The following is a 17,226-nucleotide window of genomic DNA, read 5'->3' on the forward strand; positions in this document are numbered from 1 at the left end:
CGGTTCTGAGAAGCAGTTAAATCTCTTCGACTCATTTAGGGTCTCTGTGCCTTACGTTGCAACATGGGAGGAGCTTAACCCCTGTTCCCTATCCCAGGGATAGAGAGCAATTCAATGAGGAACATCAAGGCTGGAGCCATACACCGAGGCCCTAGGGTAAAAGGGGCTGGGTGCTGAAAGGAGACCCACATTCCTTTTGTGAAACCGTAGAGATAGTGTGATTTATCTGCCTATTGTTTACACGAATGCTGAGAAGCCATCTTTCAGCCCAGCGGTTTGTTTTAGCCTGTACACCAGAGCTGTGTCTCTAGGCGATTTCTGAACAAGGTTTTGCTAGGTACCTGACATTTTACCCTTGTCCTTTAGAGCTCTGCTAAGCTTGCTCAATCACTGGACTATACCTATGCGGTGCCATCCAAATGTCAGTCGTTTGGAGGCTGGCTTCGATGACAACCACAAGGAGAAGAGGCTGAGCAGGAAACTGGTCAGGTCCATCAGGAGGTGAGCAGCGTCCGTGATGACAGCCAGACTCCCAGCGATGTGTCCGCCTGGGGGATACAGACGGTTACTCAAGGTGACAGCTCCCAAAACTTGAGGACAGAACAGGAGTCTAACATCCATTTATCCACCTTTCTTTCCAACTAGACAAGTAAAGAAACCGAGACCCAGACAGTGTGTAGGATTTCTTGGTAGAGCAAAGGCCCGGATGTTAGAAAAGGGGAGTCACATTTGGGAACGATCAGCTAGGCCGGACAATGAGGAGGCATAAAAGAGGACTAGAGAGAGAGAGAGGATGATGGGAGACCTAGGTCACCTTCAATGGGTCTCACACTCCAGGCTCAGGGCCTAGACTTTGGCTCTAAGCCCGAGGTCACAATCTGGCCCAGACACATTTTTGGTGGACGTGTAGTCTCACCATCCTTGTTGCCACTTCCTTTTGTTTGACTAATCGTTGTTATCCACGCAAACCCTCAAGTCTGAGGTCACTGTCATAGACAGGGGAGATCGCTCAGGAGCATGGGCCTCGTGAGTACAACAGCAATCCAGGCTAGGGCGAGCGAGCTAGCCTGGCTTTTCTCTCCCTGTCGCTTGCTCTCCCTATGATTCCCCAATTCTCCTTTAGGAAAAGACATTCAGACTTCCTATGGTTTGAATTATATCTTCTCCAGCATGAATTCATAATTCCCCGCCCCAAGGCTCGTGGTTAAAACCCACTGGAGTATTGTCTTGGTTAGGGCAATGAGCCCAGGCCTGGGTAAGGTATGTCTTAAGGCAATCCAAAGGAGAAGAAAGGGAGTGCAGCTGGGCAAAGCTGATGCCACACCAAGGTCGCCAAGGAACAGAGGAAGACGAGACAAGGCGTACAGGTACAGGAGGCACATTGTCCCTCAGAGCAGACCGAGCGACCAGAGGAAGAGGAGCCTTCCACCCGTGCAAAGAGAGCAGTCTTAGACGTCTCTACCCCGACATGTGGGGGCGCGATGCGCCAGAATCGGCTCAATGGCCGTGAGTTGGTTTGGGTGGAGGAAGAAAGCTCTTCCCATAAACCTAGCACCCTGCATTCGGATCCCTAGTGGGTTAAGCACTCAACTGCTGACCAAGATTGACACTTTGAACCCACCCAGCCGCTCAAAGAGAAAGACCCATTGGCCGGCTTCCAGAAGGTCTACAGTCCGGGAAGCTCTGCTCTTTCCCATCAGTTCAATCCACTCCAGGACACCTAACAATAACAAAAGCAGTCTCCTAAAATGCAAGGAAACGTTCTTTACAGCCACCATCGTGCCTGTCCATTTGTGCACCACCACGTGACGACACCCAGCCTTTCCAAAAGGACCCTGGCCATGTCCTTGTAATTTCTCTGGCAAAGAGCGTTTGCTGACTGATTAGTGCCCCCTGCAGCTGCGTATTGCCTTGGGTGGGGTGCTACCAAGCAACGGGCTCTGTCAGTCACCAGCTTCTCCATCATCAGGCTCACCTTGTCTCACCTAATGATTTAAAAAAATTACAGATATAGCTCATAATTGCAATCATGCCCACAGACTGCAGGCTCTAGCTGTAGTTAATAACTGGTTTGTCAAAGTTTAATGGTCTGAAGCAAAGTAGTCTTCAAGCTTTTTACTGAGCTGTCAGGGCAGAAATCAGAATGATTCATTAGCCAAAAAGCAACATTTTGCTAACAAATCAGCCATCCTTTCAATTATCCTCTAATGTTGCTCTATCTGCCAAACGTGGGCCCGATAATAAAGCTGGGTTGATAGTGCATCATTTCTCATCCGAGAGTGGCGGCATGCAGATCAGCAGCATCCAGCCATCTCCGCTGTGAGCGATGGGGATGACGCCACAATGTGAGGCCGAAATGCAGCCTAAGTCAAGGAAATGCAGTCTTAGCAGGGTTTGTTCAACGGGCTCAGCTGAGTCCGGAGGCCACAGCAAATGGAAAAGGGCTTTCTTTAGAAAGAGCATGTCAGTATGGGAGGCATAGAAGCGAGAACCATTCTGAAGCCATTGGAGCTACTTAGAAGAACAATCCCGAAATGAGTGGTCTGTCCTGCTGAGTCCTAGGGAGCAAGCTATTGGCAAGAGGTAGTTTGCAACTGATTTTGCATTTGCTTCTGAAAGCATGGGGGTATTATTGACAACTAATGCAATCATCCAGCCAGTGTTCATTGAGCTCTGACTGTGTTTAGTGTCAAGGAGAAGATACACAAAGATAAACAAAGCACAGTCCCTCTCTTCACTGTCTGAAGTTCATTATATTGAAGGTAAACGTGGTGGGCTACAGTCTCCAAGAGCCACACTTGCTGGGAATATTGAAGAACTTTTTACAGAACAGAGACAGGGATGAGCATGAACAAAGGGGTTTTGCAGGAAGACAGAAGTCTCTGGCAGTTAGATTTTATGTCAACTTGAACTTTTCTGAAAATATAAGGATAGAGTCCAACCTGTCAATCATAGGACAAAGCCTGGTGCCTCCTTGGAGTTTAAGGAAACTGGAAACTCTATCTATCTATCTATCTATCTATCTTTCTATCTATCTATCTATCTATCTATACCTTTCCCTTGCTGTCTCCTGAAACTCTGACTGCCTCCAGGGATGGCCCCATGTGGGCTGCCTGACCCTGAGAGCTATTGGTCACCTTCCATGTTCCCACCAACTTTGGATACATGTGACTCTGCCCCCACCAGCCTGTGATCTTTTTGCTTCCTGCTTCACCAGCCCACAGCTATGTGCGTCTGAAGAGGCCCCTGACTGGCATCAGACTTGTGGAGTTGATTTGGACTGGGATAGTATGCCTTCTATTGCTATAAGAATACTTGTTGTTGTAAAGCTTTCTTTTAGGCATATCTCAACGTCACTGGATTTATTTCACTAGACAGCCCAACCTAACACAAAGTCTACGAGCAAAAATGCATGAAATGAAATAAATCCACTTAGCAATATAGCCTGTGGTTCTTTCACCATCTAACCATAACTTTCCCTAAGAGAGAGGTCTTAAGAATTTTTCTTCTCTAAGATAACTATCCTTTTTACTAGCCTGCTTTTCTGGGCTTTGTAATCTAGTCATCTAGTATTTCTTACATCATTACTTCATTCTGAAGAGTTCTGCTTACGAGGCTTCTCCCTGGACACTCTAATTTTTTTCCTACTTATGACAATGCTTGAGCTTATTTTTCTGTGCTATCATGAAATTATGGTGCTGGCCAAGAATAGTGAAAGTACCATGGGCTGCCAAAGGAACAAACAAATCTCTATTGGAAGAAGTATAGCCAGAAGACCCTTACAAGCACTACTTAGACATGTTATCAAGAGAGACCAGTCCCAAGGGAAGGGCATTGTGCTTGGTAAAGTAGAGGGACAGCGAAAAAGAGGCAGGCCCTTGACGAGCTGGATTAGCACGGTGGCTGCCATGGTGGGCTCACACACAAGAACCATTGTGACAATGGTGCGAGACTGAGCAGTGGTTCCTGCTGGGTCTATCAGGTCTCTATGAGTCAGAACCACTCAACGGCCCTGAACAGCAGCATCTTTTGAAACAGAGATGCCTGTGGATGTCTGCATGATAGCTCCTCTTTAGGGTCTTTCTATAACTACGAATATCCACAAGCACTTCACCAAGCTCAAAGGTCCTTGAACAAGGGGCTCATGGATGCTTTCACCCTTCATTAGTTCCTCCGTATGCTGCTCTGTACTTTAAGGCCACTTCTCTCTCTAAGCGAGGCTCTCTGGCTGGCCTCTTCTCAGTTCACCTCCGTTCCTGCTTTAGGCCAAACAGATGAATGCAGACTGCCTAACTGAGTCTGTAAGACTTTCTTGATCACCCCCTACCATTGTCATGTTAACGCTCCTCCACACCCACCGCACACACCCCACTGCTGTAGCTGTTGGTGATGTTGTTAGGTGATATTGAGTCAATTCCAAACCATGGTGACCCTGTGTACAAGAAGCATTATAACATATAAATTTACATTAATTAGGTAAGTCTGTCTCTGGCAGAAGGATAGGAATGCAGATCAATAAAACTCTGTAGGTCTAAATGCTATTCCTTTTTATATATCTGATAAATAATAAGAGAAAGATAGAAAATTCAATGGGAAAGGAATTATTATTATGTAATGATGCTAAAAGTTTTGTTAACTTTTTTGGGGGGGAAAGATTTTTTTAACACTTAGACCATACAATATATATCATTCCAGATTGGTTTAAAAATGAAATGCAAAGAAAATTTATCTGTATATATCTGTTCCCTAAGAGGGGAAGGATTACTGAGCACTAATGTGGTAAAAGTAGTAAAATAATTGAAAAAGTTGATATAACTACCTATATAAAATGTCAAAGTTCTCATGGTCAACCAAAATATTAAAATGCAAACAACAAACTGGAAAAGTATGGGTAACAATTATGACCAAGGTTTGACATCCGAATGAACTCAGAGATCAGTCTAGAGAATGTACAAAGCTCTCTAAAGTAATCAGCAATAGAAATAAAAGGGCAAATAAATGAACAGATAACTAAGAAATGTACAGAAAATATTCTATCAAAAACTATTAACTAGGTAAAATGGATCATTTTTTTGCCCTTATAATAGCAATGATTCTGAAAAGATTAAAAATAAAATTCTGGTAAATATTTGGAGACAGTTGTTTTCATGCAGAACTGACAGATATAGTAAGGCTTTCCAACTTCCTTAGCCTTTTGGCAATCTGCATGCAGGAGTATTTAAAATATTTATGTCTTCCAACCAATTATTTTCTCTTTTAGGGATCTGTTGGAAGGGAGTGGCTGAAAAGGCAGGCACAGTTTTATTCAAGGTTTTTCATTGTATCATTGTCCGTCAATAAGAACACGCTCCCTACATTTCTAACAATGCAGTACTGGGTATGTTAATCTCAGCAGGCTGGCTTCAGAGTATTGTTCAGGCCTTAGAAATGTGTTGGATGGCATGGTCCACAGCGTTCAGTAAGAAGGCTGTGAAATATGAATAGAAACTATTCCCTATGTATTGAGAGGTTATCACTTAAATGTGAGATAGTGATGGAGTTTGTTGTGTTTGCTTCTATTGTCGACGTTGTCGACAATGACCTATTTTCACCTGACAATTACAGAAAGCACTAGCAGGCTTCTTTTCAAAGAAGCACCCAGGTGACCCTCTGGTAATGGTGCAGGGGGGTGTTTGTTAATCAGAGAAGACTTTTGAAGCGGTACGCACCCACGACTTCTGCAATCATGAAAATGAAGCAGATTGCCGAAGCAGCACCGAGTTTCCACTTGGCTCGGACTTGTTCTTTTGCCCTGTTCTCAGCGGCCTTGCAGTGGTTGTGGCAGTGATGAAAGGCTCCTGTGTCCGGCTCCTCGGGCTTGTCTCCAAGGCATTGATCTTGATTCTGGGGCTTCTGTCGCAGTTCCACCCTGGGGGGAGTTTGACAGAAGCAAGAATGAACATGGTTGCAAGAAAGCACCTTGCTGACAGCCCGTCCCATCCCTGGCACACTCCCTACCTAAGAAGTTATCATTCACCGTCCCTTTCCACCGACAAGGAATTTCCTTTTGAATTCCCAACTGCAGAGAGTTTTGTTTTAATTCCCCCAGATGATGAAGAGATGTGGAAGGAGTAGGAGGGAGAAAGCAGGTCAACTTTGAGGTATGTCTTTCCTAGTTACCAGCTCGTGGGACTGAGACAGCAAAGAAAGGCATTGTTGACTGTTAGCTGCCAGAGTTGCTGTCCCCTTTCCCCCACATGCTCACCTCACTCCTTGCAGCAACCGAACACACAGCACAATGAAATCAAATGGTCCTAAGGGTTGCCAGCCACAGAATTGTGATCCCTTGGGCTTTCATTGGCTGATTTCAGAAGCAGATCACTAGGCATCTCTTTATAGCCTGTCTTAGTCTAGAAGTACCGCTAAAACCATCCAGCACTATAGTATCAAATGCGTTGGTGGAAATTGAATGCATGTCTCAAAACCATCATGGCCCATTGGAAAGGGAATTAAAAAAAAAGATAGGAAGAGGATTTAGACTCTACATAGATAAGCCAACCATCATACTGTCTTTTCCCCCCGCGATGGCAACATCATTAATAGATGACAGCACTTTTTTCTGCCGAGTCCCTAAGAACCCCAGACCTTACTAACAATCTCTACCAGCCATCAAGCTAGCTCTAACTCAGTGAATAACAGAAAGAAACATTGCCCAGTCCTGCCACAGCCTTGCAATTATTGTTATGGTGGAGACCATTGTTGGAGTCACTCTGTCATCCTTCCTGCATGGGGGTCTACCTATTGTTTGCTCACCCTCCAGTTTACCCGTGTGATGTCCTTGCCCTGGGACTGATCCCACCAAACAGCAGGACCAAAGCACGAGAGATAAAGTCTCACCATCCTTGTTTCTAAGGAGCATTCGGCTGTTCTTCTTTCAAGAGAGATTTGCTTGTTCTTCTGGGAATATTCTTTGCCACCATTATGTCATTTCCCCTCCTGTTGTCCTTATTCCATGTCCAGCTTGCATGTGCACAGGATATGATTGAAAATACCGAGACCTGAGTCGGGCACACCTCAGTCCTCAGAAGTTTGAACGCAACGTTTGGTTTTGATGGATCAGGATACAGACCTCTTTGTTTGTATTCCGATTAGAGTTTGTGGAGCTTTCTGGGTATGTAAGGTAGTATTTTCATTGGATTGGGGAGGATCTCTGCCATGATTTCTTTGCATGGTTTTATGTTTCTTTCTCTCTTTTCTAACCTCATCATGTTCCCATTACATACATATCCGTGCACTCAACAGCACACCCCGTGTCCCGGAGGCTTAGTTCTCTTGTCTGCATTGTTCCCTCCGTTATTTAGATGACCTAATCTCTATTGAACTCTCTTCAACTCTGTCTTCTGTCAACTCAAATCTACTATTGAAATCATCTAGTGATTTTTTCCCACTTTTGTTATTTTACTTTTCCACTTCAGAGTTTTTATTTTTAAGTTCTAACTATATAAATTATATCCTTTTTAAGTGACAATGTTTGTCTCTTTAAGGATATTTTCGATCTGGTGAGACACTATACCTCATCGCCCTCATTGAATGCTCTAAACAAGACTTCCTTCAGTTCTCTGAACACCTGTACAATAGCTACCTTGAAGTATTTTCCTGCTGCGTCTGACCTCTCTGTGACCTGCACCTTTTACTTTGTCTGGGTCACATTTTCCTGTTTCTAGGAATGTCTTGTGCTATTTCGTAGAGAACGGGGCATCTGAAATACTATAGGGCAGTCGTTTGGGATGCTTGGCCCTCCCAGGTCTTATGTTTGGTGCTTCTGATTTTCATTCGTTTTCTGGTTTATTTGTTAAGAGACTCATCTGGACCATTTCAGTGGAGTGTGTTTCCCCTGGTTTCCTCTATCGTATGCAACCTCTCTTGTTTCTCAGCACCTTCTGGGGTAGGTGCACAGGCTCTCTTGCCTTCCCTCTCTCCCTCCTTCCCCTCAGTAATGATGGTGGTTTGGGATGAGTTCTCTTTGTCTTTCTCTTTTATTTCAATGTTAAGCATCTGGCTGTTCTGATTGTATTGGTATCAGAAGCAACTGCAATCCTCCACTTACTTCTTGCTGATTTGTTTATTGTTCTCAACAATTCCCTGAGCCATAAATTGCTCTACAATCTGTTCTGAATAAAGTTACACCCATTACAAGGGTATTCTTTGAGGGTGGTCTTTGCAGCTTGCTCCAGATCCAAGAAGGCCCATCTTAGTCTTATCTCTCTCGCCTTTTCTCTTTTAACTTCTAGCTGGTCCACCATTTCACATGTTGCTATTGTAGATGGACCAGCCTCCTCTCAATTGCTCAGTGCCCTGAAGAAATCTTCATTGTCTTCAACAGTGTCCTGAGCTTGAAATCCCTCAAGCTTTCTTCCAAATGAGCTTCTTTCTGGTCTACCCAATAAAGTTCTGGTAAGTGTGCCATCAATTTCTGAAGGGCACGTAACAATTCTCTGTTTCCATGGCCCTTTCCCCTGCCTGGGGAGAAACATTGCACCAAGACTTGGGAAAACAGCAGTGGCCCACTTCTCTAGGCAGGAAAATCAGCGCTGGGCCTTCTTGGGTGGTGCAAGACTTCTGGCATAGAATTTTGGCCCTGGAAGTATGCTGGGACCCTAGGACCCTACTGTAGAGATTCTGCCCTAAGCTTGGCTGTTGAGTGCTTGAGGGTACATTCTCCTTCTGAGCCTTTTCTGCATGAAATTGAAATTCTGCAACACAGAGCGAGGAGGGTAAGAGATTACTGCAGGCTGTCCCTCTAAAGGTGAAATCATCGACATTGACTGAGCTAGAAGGGACAGCAGGCTGTCTAGTTGGCTGTACCTCCTCAGAAGACAAAGTCGGCCCTGGATTGGGTGCTGACTCATCGTGACTCTATAGGACAAGATAGAGCCCCTGTGCATGTCTGAAACTGTACCTCTTTACAGAAATAGAAAGCCTGCCGTTTCTCCCACAGAGCAGCTGATGGTTTCAAACCGGGGCCTTCATTTAGTAGCCCAATCCATCATCACTCCATCAGCAGAGCTCCCCGCTTAGGGCGTAGCTAATTTAGGGGGTTGTGGTTCAAATGCCACCGCTCTCTTTTTACTGAAATTTAGTGTCAAAATTTGAAAAGCTCCATAATTTTTTTAAGTTCTTAATTTGTTCTTAGGACAATTCCAAAGATTTTAAAGATTTTAATTAAAAAGAAAAACATTTTATTGGGGGCTCTTACAGCTCTTATCACAATCCATTCATCCATTATGTCAAGCACATTTGTACATATGTTGCCATCATTTTCAAAACACTTACTTTCTGCTTGAGTCCTTGGTATCAGCTCCTCATGTTTGTCCCTCCCTCTCCCACCCTCCCTCCCTCATAAACCCCTGATAATCTATAAATCATTATTATTTTTATGTCTTACACTGACCAGTATCTCCCGTCACCCACTTTTCTGTTGTTCTTCCCCCTGAGTGTGTGTGTGTGTTTATATGTCAATCATTGTGATCAGATCCTCCCTCCCCCGCCCCCATCTTTCCCCTATCCTCCTGGTAACACTACTCTCATTATTGGTCCTGAAGGGCTTATCTGTCCTGGATTCCCTGTGTTGTGAGCTCTTATCTGTAACAGTGTACATGTTCTGGTCTAGCTAGATTTGTAAGGTAGAACTGGGGTCATGATAGTGGGGGAAGGGGGGCAATGAAAATCATGTGTTTCATCAGTGTTATTCTGCACCCTGACTGGCTCATCTCCTCTCCATGACCCTTCTATAAGGCGATGCCCAATTGTCTACAGATGGGCTTTGGATCTCCACTCTGCCCGCTCCCTCATTCAGTTTGTTTCTAATACACTTTGTCCGTTAGATGGTTGCTCTGCTCAGAGAGCACCACTCTGAGAGTCTCTCCCACCCCCGTATTGAATTCTGACAGTTTCTCCCTGCTTCTTCACTTTTCCAGCACTTTTCATAAACACAACTTAGGGAAAGGAGAGGCCAGCTCTTTCCCATTCAGCTCTAAACAAACCATATGGAAGGTGCAGGTCACCTTTTACACAAGTGACTTTTTGCTGCCACAGAACTTCTTGCAAAGCTCAGGGAATTGCATGACCACAACAAGGGACGAAAGCAACGGAAACATAATGGTGATGTTCCCGGCACCCACAGCGTGAAATAGAAGTACTTCCTGTGGTCCCTTGTGCTGCAGGATGATTTCCAGGGGTTCTTATCAGACCTATATGCACATGCCTTCACCAGGGGGAGTTTATTTTCCCATGTCTGGAATCCAAGTCTTGGGACATGTTTAAACTACTCAAATGTGGAAAAATCATGTTTAGGCCTTCCACCTTAAGTAAAATGACTCCTGAAAGGCTTTCCAGCTATCCACAAGGTAGGAGAAACTCCAGGTAAGAACAATGGCCCCCAGCCAACAGCTCGTACAAAGAGCCCAGACTCATGAGTTGAATGCTCATGAACTTTCCAGCCCAGGCCAACCTCCAACCAAATGCAAAACCTCATGAACCAACCCAGCTGCCCTCATGCAAAGCTCTGTCCAAACTTCGGACCCATCAAATCATGAGTAATAAAATGATGGTTTCAGCTACTAAGTTTTTGGGGTAGTTTATACACAATATTAAATCAACCACTCCCTGGGTAAATTAGGTGGCAGCATTTCTTGCAGATTACATTTCTCAAAGGAGTGCCTGGGTGGCACAGACAATTAAGTAGACGGCGACTAGCTGCAGACCCAGCGCTTCAAATGCATTCAGCAAGGTGACGGTCCGCTGCTGAAACGGCACAGTCATGAAGCCCATGGAAGGCTCTATTCTGCAAGTAAAACCCACAAAAGCAGCGATTTCCGTGGGAAGCCAATGGTGAGGCCATAAGAACAGTTACTGGTCTATAACACTCAGTCTGTTCTGAATCACAGCGGGCCTATCCGGCACACTAGACCCAACCCAGAGTCTCCCGGGTTATATTCTTCACAGAAGCAGACGGTCAGGCCTAGTTCCCCCCCACCCCCACCCGCACCCCCAGGGATCCACTGGTGGGTTTGGATTGCCAACATTCTGGTTAGCAGCTAAGTGCTTCGGCATTCTATCACTGGGAATCCTTAGATAAAAGGAGAAAAAAAAAGGGGGGGAGAGATAGCCATGGATAGTTATCTCTAAAATGAAAGAGCCCCTTCCAGAAGAAAAGCTTTGGTAGCCTATGTCTATAGAGATTTACAGTCTTGGAACCTCTAGGGGGCAGTTGGACTTTGACCTGCAGGGCTGCTTGGAGCTGGAACCAACTTGATGGCAGTGGCGTTTCCAAAACTGGAAATGTTTACAGAAACAGACCACCAAGGTTCTTCTTCTGAGAAGGAGCTCCTACGTTTGATAAATAACCCTTTTGGTTTGGTACCTATAAAATTGGGCAAATATCTTATAAAAGAGGTCAAGGGATGTAAGAGGCAGCAAGCATGGGGCAAGTGCACACAGTGGGGAGGGGTGGGAGGGAAAGGAAGAGATCCAAAGTGAACAAACAGAAGGTGTAGACCCCGAGCCCGATGCAGTCATAGTGAACCATCAGCGCTTAAGAAAGGCCCTTCTGCTCACTGACACGTCGGTTCCTAACATTTAAAAGAGGATCTGGATAAACAGTCTCTTCCAGACTTAACTTTTACAAAAAGAAAAATGAATTTGACAGTTTTTTGTCAGCACTGTCCAAAAATCTATGTCCTTTAAGAAATGAATGATATTTGTGACTGGAAACCGCTTCCTTCGACAGCAGCGTGCTCAAAGCACATTTTAATGATGAGGGAAAGATTGTTATTTCAGTAATCGGGATTGTCCATTAATATTATCCAAAGTATTAGCAGTTTCTGCTGACCTAATTTTGAATTTTGTTAGTTTACTATATTGATAGATGACACCTAAGAATATTTTCTAAGATAAATAATTCTTATAATGTGAGACAATAGATGTTCTAGGGTCACTGTTATATATTTTTAAGCAAATTTCAAAAATCCCACTGTATGGACTCACATACTTGATGATACCCAACAAGCATTGTTATTCTTTGGTTTCATGAAACCAATAACAAACAAGAACACACACAAGTAGAGCTAAAGAGCAGGTAGCCTCTCATCTCATAAATTACTATCTATTTATCTATTTGTACTGAGTGCGCCCCTTTTTGTTCCCACCTGAGAAGAACCACTTTCGGCTCCTCCAACATGATCAAGCGCTCACTCTTCCCTGTGTACACTCTAACCTGCAATCCATTCAGTCTGCAAGACTGCCCTTTGTTCCACGTAGGGTCTGCTAACCCTACTCTCCCTCCTCTTTGCGTTCTCAACCTAGCTACCCTTCTCTTGAGAAAAGCAACTCCCTGATGCCCACAGTTCAGTTGGATCCCCATTCGGCTGTGGTTTTCACATTGCACACCCAGCACCCTGCTCCACGCCCCACGGTTATCACGTAGAGTTTTCTTCATAGACCCCAAGCTTCAGTAAAACAGAGGTCTAGGACTGGGGATAATTTCATCTGCATGATATACCCAACATGTGCCTAATCAATAATCATTAACTAAGTGCAAAATGAATCCATGTATTGAATGTGTCCTGACCGGACATATTAAAGGGACTTGACTTTGCAGAACAGTCCAATCAGCAGTACTTGTTATATGTGCGTACACTGACAATGTACATCCGGATTAAGAAAACAGTACATAATTTTAAATCAGTATCACCACAATTTTGCCACATTGTTGACAAGTAGATATATATATTTACACTAAATATAATTAATCAAATGTACTCTCTCCAAGGAGGGACTAACTGAGGAATTAACAGGAAAACACATGAGCATAGAGATGTGTATGTTATCAAAGAGAAACCACAGATTTAATTTTGCATTCATAAATCATTTCCTCTGTGCACATAGAATATTTAAGAAATCAAATCTGCCATATAAAAACCTTGGCATTATTCAGGCCCTAAATTTGACAAGTCAGTCAGCACCTTATAAATTTTTACAAAAAGTCCCCCAAATTGCAAAGCACAAGTTTCCAATTCTGAAGCAATAGCAGCTAGGCACTTCTTGAATATTCAAAGTACAGAAACCGGAGAGGGAGGTAGAGATGTCATTACCTGTCCAGTGTGAAGGCATACCTCTTGGTAGCTTTGTCAGTCACAAGATAAGTTCGTTCTAGAAACTCCATGGCGGTCAGGATCAGAACTTTTGTTGTTTTAACTCTGCCCAGGTGGTGAGCCAAGCTGTACCACAATTACTCACAGGCTTTCACAGGAAGAAAGAAAGAAAGAAAAAGAAGGCTTCAAGCATGCAAGATTACAAGCCCCCTACATCCGTGCCTGTTAAGATGGCAGCCGTGGTGGCATATCATCTGGCTTCACGCTCTCACCCACAGGCTGCTCTCCTGGGGAGATCTGGATGAAATTGGTGTGAGTGGGTGGGCATGGGTGTGAGTCCGTGTTTCCCATGCCCACTGAGCTTTCCACGAGGCACAGGCACTCAGTGCTCGTCGGTTGCTGACGCAGGGCTTTGGCCTTCAGAGCACACCTGGCTACCCAGCAAACAGCTACCTGCTTTGTACACTAATCTCTCTCTCTCTCTCTCTCTCTCTCTCTCTCTCTCTCTCTCTCTCTCTCTCTCTCTCTCTCTCTCTCTCTCTCTCTCTCTCTCTCTCTCTCTCTCTCTCTCCCAGGAGCTAAGACAATCCCTCCTGCACTTGAGCTCAAAAATGACCTCTAAGCAGCAACAGCCAGGATTTACTTCTCCCCCCTTAGGGCCATTTTCAGATTTCACTGCTGCAGGGGAGGACAGGGGTTATTAGTTACTGAAGTCTGTAATCTGAAGCGGCTCCTAGTTCAGCAACTTTGAAGCCTTTTGACAGGCAGGAGAAGGGCAGACGCTGCTTCTAACTCAGTAACTGGCCTCCATCTCACAAGAACCAGAACGAGCCACCTGCTCCTTGGCCACGAGTCCCTAGTTCGGATAAAATGCTATCAGGAAAATCGTAACTCTTGGGAATGGAGCCTGCACCCGTGCTCCTGAGAGAACACCCCCCCCAACCCCCCCTCGGGGTTCATTGCAAAGCTGTTTCCTTTCCAAATAAACAAGAGACCAGGGCCCAGCGGCATCAGATTGGACAAACGGCAAGCACTTGTGTGGGCACCAAAGAGCGCCTGAGTCCTCAGCAGGGACATGTGGGGGTGTGTGGACAGAGAAATTAGAGAAAAGATCAGACCTCGTCCTCCTTTTTCTTCCTTCTCTGTTGATCATTAAACGCACTAAATTCCCCCAGAGCTAGTTTATCGTTGTTGGATGCCCGTGATCCTATGGGAGAGCGATCCTACATGCAAGAGGGTGGCTGTCCCATAAGGCTGTCTTGATGGGGATGGATGGCTAAGCCTTTCTCCCACAGAGCAGCTGATGGGTTTGAGCCACTAACTATTCAGTTAGCGCTGAGTGCTTAACTATGTGACACTAGGACTCTTTAACTAAATTTATGTCAAGACCATTTTGTCCCCAGCAACCTCCTGTGGCCCAGCACCATAGGCAAATACCCACCTTGCTAAACAAATACTGAAGCAATGATGTCCCCTGGGTGTTGAAAGACCTTGGAGTAAGCAATGAGAGGAGAAGTCACCTTTGACTGACAGTGACACGGAGTGATCTAGCCTATTGGATTTACCTCTTATTTCTCTAACATTTCAAACACTCACCTCTGTAAGAAGGAGGGGGAGGGGGAATCAAAGATCTTCTATGACCCTGTTGCCCAAATAATGGTTCCTTTTGTTCTGAAGGATGAGTGGGAGCCAAGAAAGGCTCTGGAGAAGCCAAGGAGGGATAAAGAGACTCTTTCCTTGCAGGAGAAGGCATGGAATTCTGGGTTGAGTGCTAGCTGACTAAAGCTGAAAATACTTCTTTCTTATGAATCCTTGCTCTTAACTCTGTAAAAATTTAGGTCAAATGAAGGGAACTAAAAAAGGCTCACTGCTCAAACCACGAGACGCACTGCCATATGTCAGAGCCTGAATCACCTGTGAGTAATTGCTGACACATGATAAGAGAAATCAAATTCAGCTGAATCAACATTCCAAGAGGAGAGACCTAGCTCCAAATCAAGTTGAAACTCATCATGGGTACGTGCAAAGAAGAAACAAAATATTCAAATGCAGGAAAGAGAATATTTGGCTATCAATAATCTGGGAGTTTGAGATTCAGAAACATGATTTTGTCATTAGTACAAACAAGGATAGACCAAGATATGTATGTATGTTTGTAATTCTTTGAGAATATATACATGCTGAATTACGCGGATAGCCTTGGAGATGAGAATAGGATAAGTTGATACGGGATAAGGGAAGGCAGAGATGGGGAGTCCCAGAGGCATATTGGGTTATGTGGTGGGTGGACAATTGCAAGGTAAGCAGTATGAACCCACCAGTCTCTCAACCAGAGAAGAGGGACACTACCTGCTGCCCTAAATTTGCAGCCTTGGAGATCCTCGGGCGGAGTTCTAGTGTCCTGTAGCGTTTCTGTTCATCTGCATCGACTTGATGCCGTAGATTAAAGAAGCGGTGAGAAATGAAGGAATAGGGGACCCAACCAAGAACGGACAAATGCACACACACGTATTCTATTATCTCTTTTATTAATGTCTAGGTTGAGATAGATGAAACTGCTATTTTTAGGGTCAATGTTGTTTCATATCCACAATTTCATTTGGTTCAACATCAATATATCTGCATGTGTGTATGCACATCTATGAAGTTATAGCTTTATCAATGTACATATATAATAAAGTTTAATCTGTTGTGAATAGCCTAAGAACAAGGGACAGGGAATTGCTGCCAATAAAACTGTGAGGTGAAAAGGAAGTGAGTTTTTCATCTTTAAATTTCAATGCAGAGAAGTTAGGATTGAGAATCACATGCACACTGCATTATGCAAAGTATTCATCTGTTGGCCACCTTGTCCTTTTAAAAATTCATTTGAATGTTACCTTCCTGGCCCCTTCTCCCCTGTATTATCAGCACAGTATTTATTAATAATGGCTCTTTCTCCCTGGCTAACCCCTGGCCCAGTTTGGCATGCACTGTCCACCCAGGACCAATGGCCCTAATCAGGCTCCACAAGAAACACATGATTTATTTAGAAAGCAATGCAGATCAAAAAAAGAAAATCTCTTCTCTTGTTGACAGTTGGTTATGGGTGGGCATTATGCTGCTCATCCCAGTTTCCTAGGCAACCAGCTTCCAAACAATCCTGAATTACACGTTGTCCACCCTGCCCACTCTCCATCACAAGCTTGTAGCAACTGGAGGGGCAAAATGCAATTTATAACAGTTACCTCTGAGAATAAATATTCTGTCAGCCACAAGAGCATCACTGACACAACTGAAGAACTGGCTTAGCTCCTCCGTGCCGGCAATGCTTGCTTAATAGGGTTTTACAAGCAGTTGTTAACAATGGTGCGAAAACATTATTTACACAATTGTCTAACACACTGTTCAATGTCTCTTTCGCACTGAGGACCTTGTGCTTAAACAAAGCCAGTGGCCTAGGAACTGAAGTACAGAGTATAGTAATTTGCATCCCTCAAGATTTCAAGCTTTGTTTTCTTCCCCCAGAAATCCATCTCATTGCCATTGTTTGCATGGAACTGGGAAAAAGAGACATGCTTTAAAATAATAAATATGCATTATTTCTTTCTGTCCCTAGGTGGGGGCAGCATGGTGAAGTGATTTAATACCTTTCTTATTTAGCAAATGGGAACATTCACCGAGACCTCCTTTCATAGTTCTTGTAGAGAGTAAAAGTGAGAATGCATAGAAAAGTTTGTAGTATAATCTGTGACACAGTGGTTATGTGTTGGGCTGCAGGTCAGCAGTTCAAAACCAGCAGTGGCTTCGAGGGAGAAGGACTGGGCTTTCTTCTCTTTATCAGGCTATCTATTCCTTAGAGTCTCAGAAATTCACAGGTCCCCCACTACCTTGTCCTACAGGATCACTATGAGTAGGCATTGACTCGATGACAGTGAGTGGAGTTTTGGGTTTGGGGAGCATCATCTCTTGGCATAGTAACATGTTTGTAATAGAAGTGAGTTTCCTATCTAATTGACCACAGCCAAGTAAAATGGTCTGTCTGTCCCTGGCAAAGGAACCCTGGGGGTGTAGAGTCTAGGTGTTTGGCGACTAACAGAAAAGTCAGCAACAGGAA

At 44.3% G+C, this 17,226-nt stretch overlaps 1 protein-coding gene across 1 annotated transcript in view; it reads right to left on the bottom strand.

The window, feature by feature from the left end:
- Positions 1 to 14,893, bottom strand: part of SLC30A8 (solute carrier family 30 member 8) — a 45,902-nt gene extending 31,009 nt beyond the window's left edge. The window contains exons 1-4 of the mRNA XM_075550583.1: positions 14,727 to 14,893; positions 13,131 to 13,278; positions 5,709 to 5,908; positions 402 to 548 (exon numbers count right to left, since the gene is read on the bottom strand). Coding sequence (XP_075406698.1) covers positions 402 to 548; positions 5,709 to 5,908; positions 13,131 to 13,201 — 418 coding nt within the window. The 5' untranslated portion in view covers positions 13,202 to 13,278; positions 14,727 to 14,893. The remainder of the gene's footprint in view (positions 1 to 401; positions 549 to 5,708; positions 5,909 to 13,130; positions 13,279 to 14,726) is intronic.
- Positions 14,894 to 17,226: the final 2,333 nt, after the last annotated feature.

The sequence above is a fragment of the Tenrec ecaudatus genome, chromosome 5, assembly GCF_050624435.1.
Source record: "Tenrec ecaudatus isolate mTenEca1 chromosome 5, mTenEca1.hap1, whole genome shotgun sequence".
In the NCBI taxonomy this organism is placed as follows: domain Eukaryota; kingdom Metazoa; phylum Chordata; class Mammalia; order Afrosoricida; family Tenrecidae; genus Tenrec; species Tenrec ecaudatus.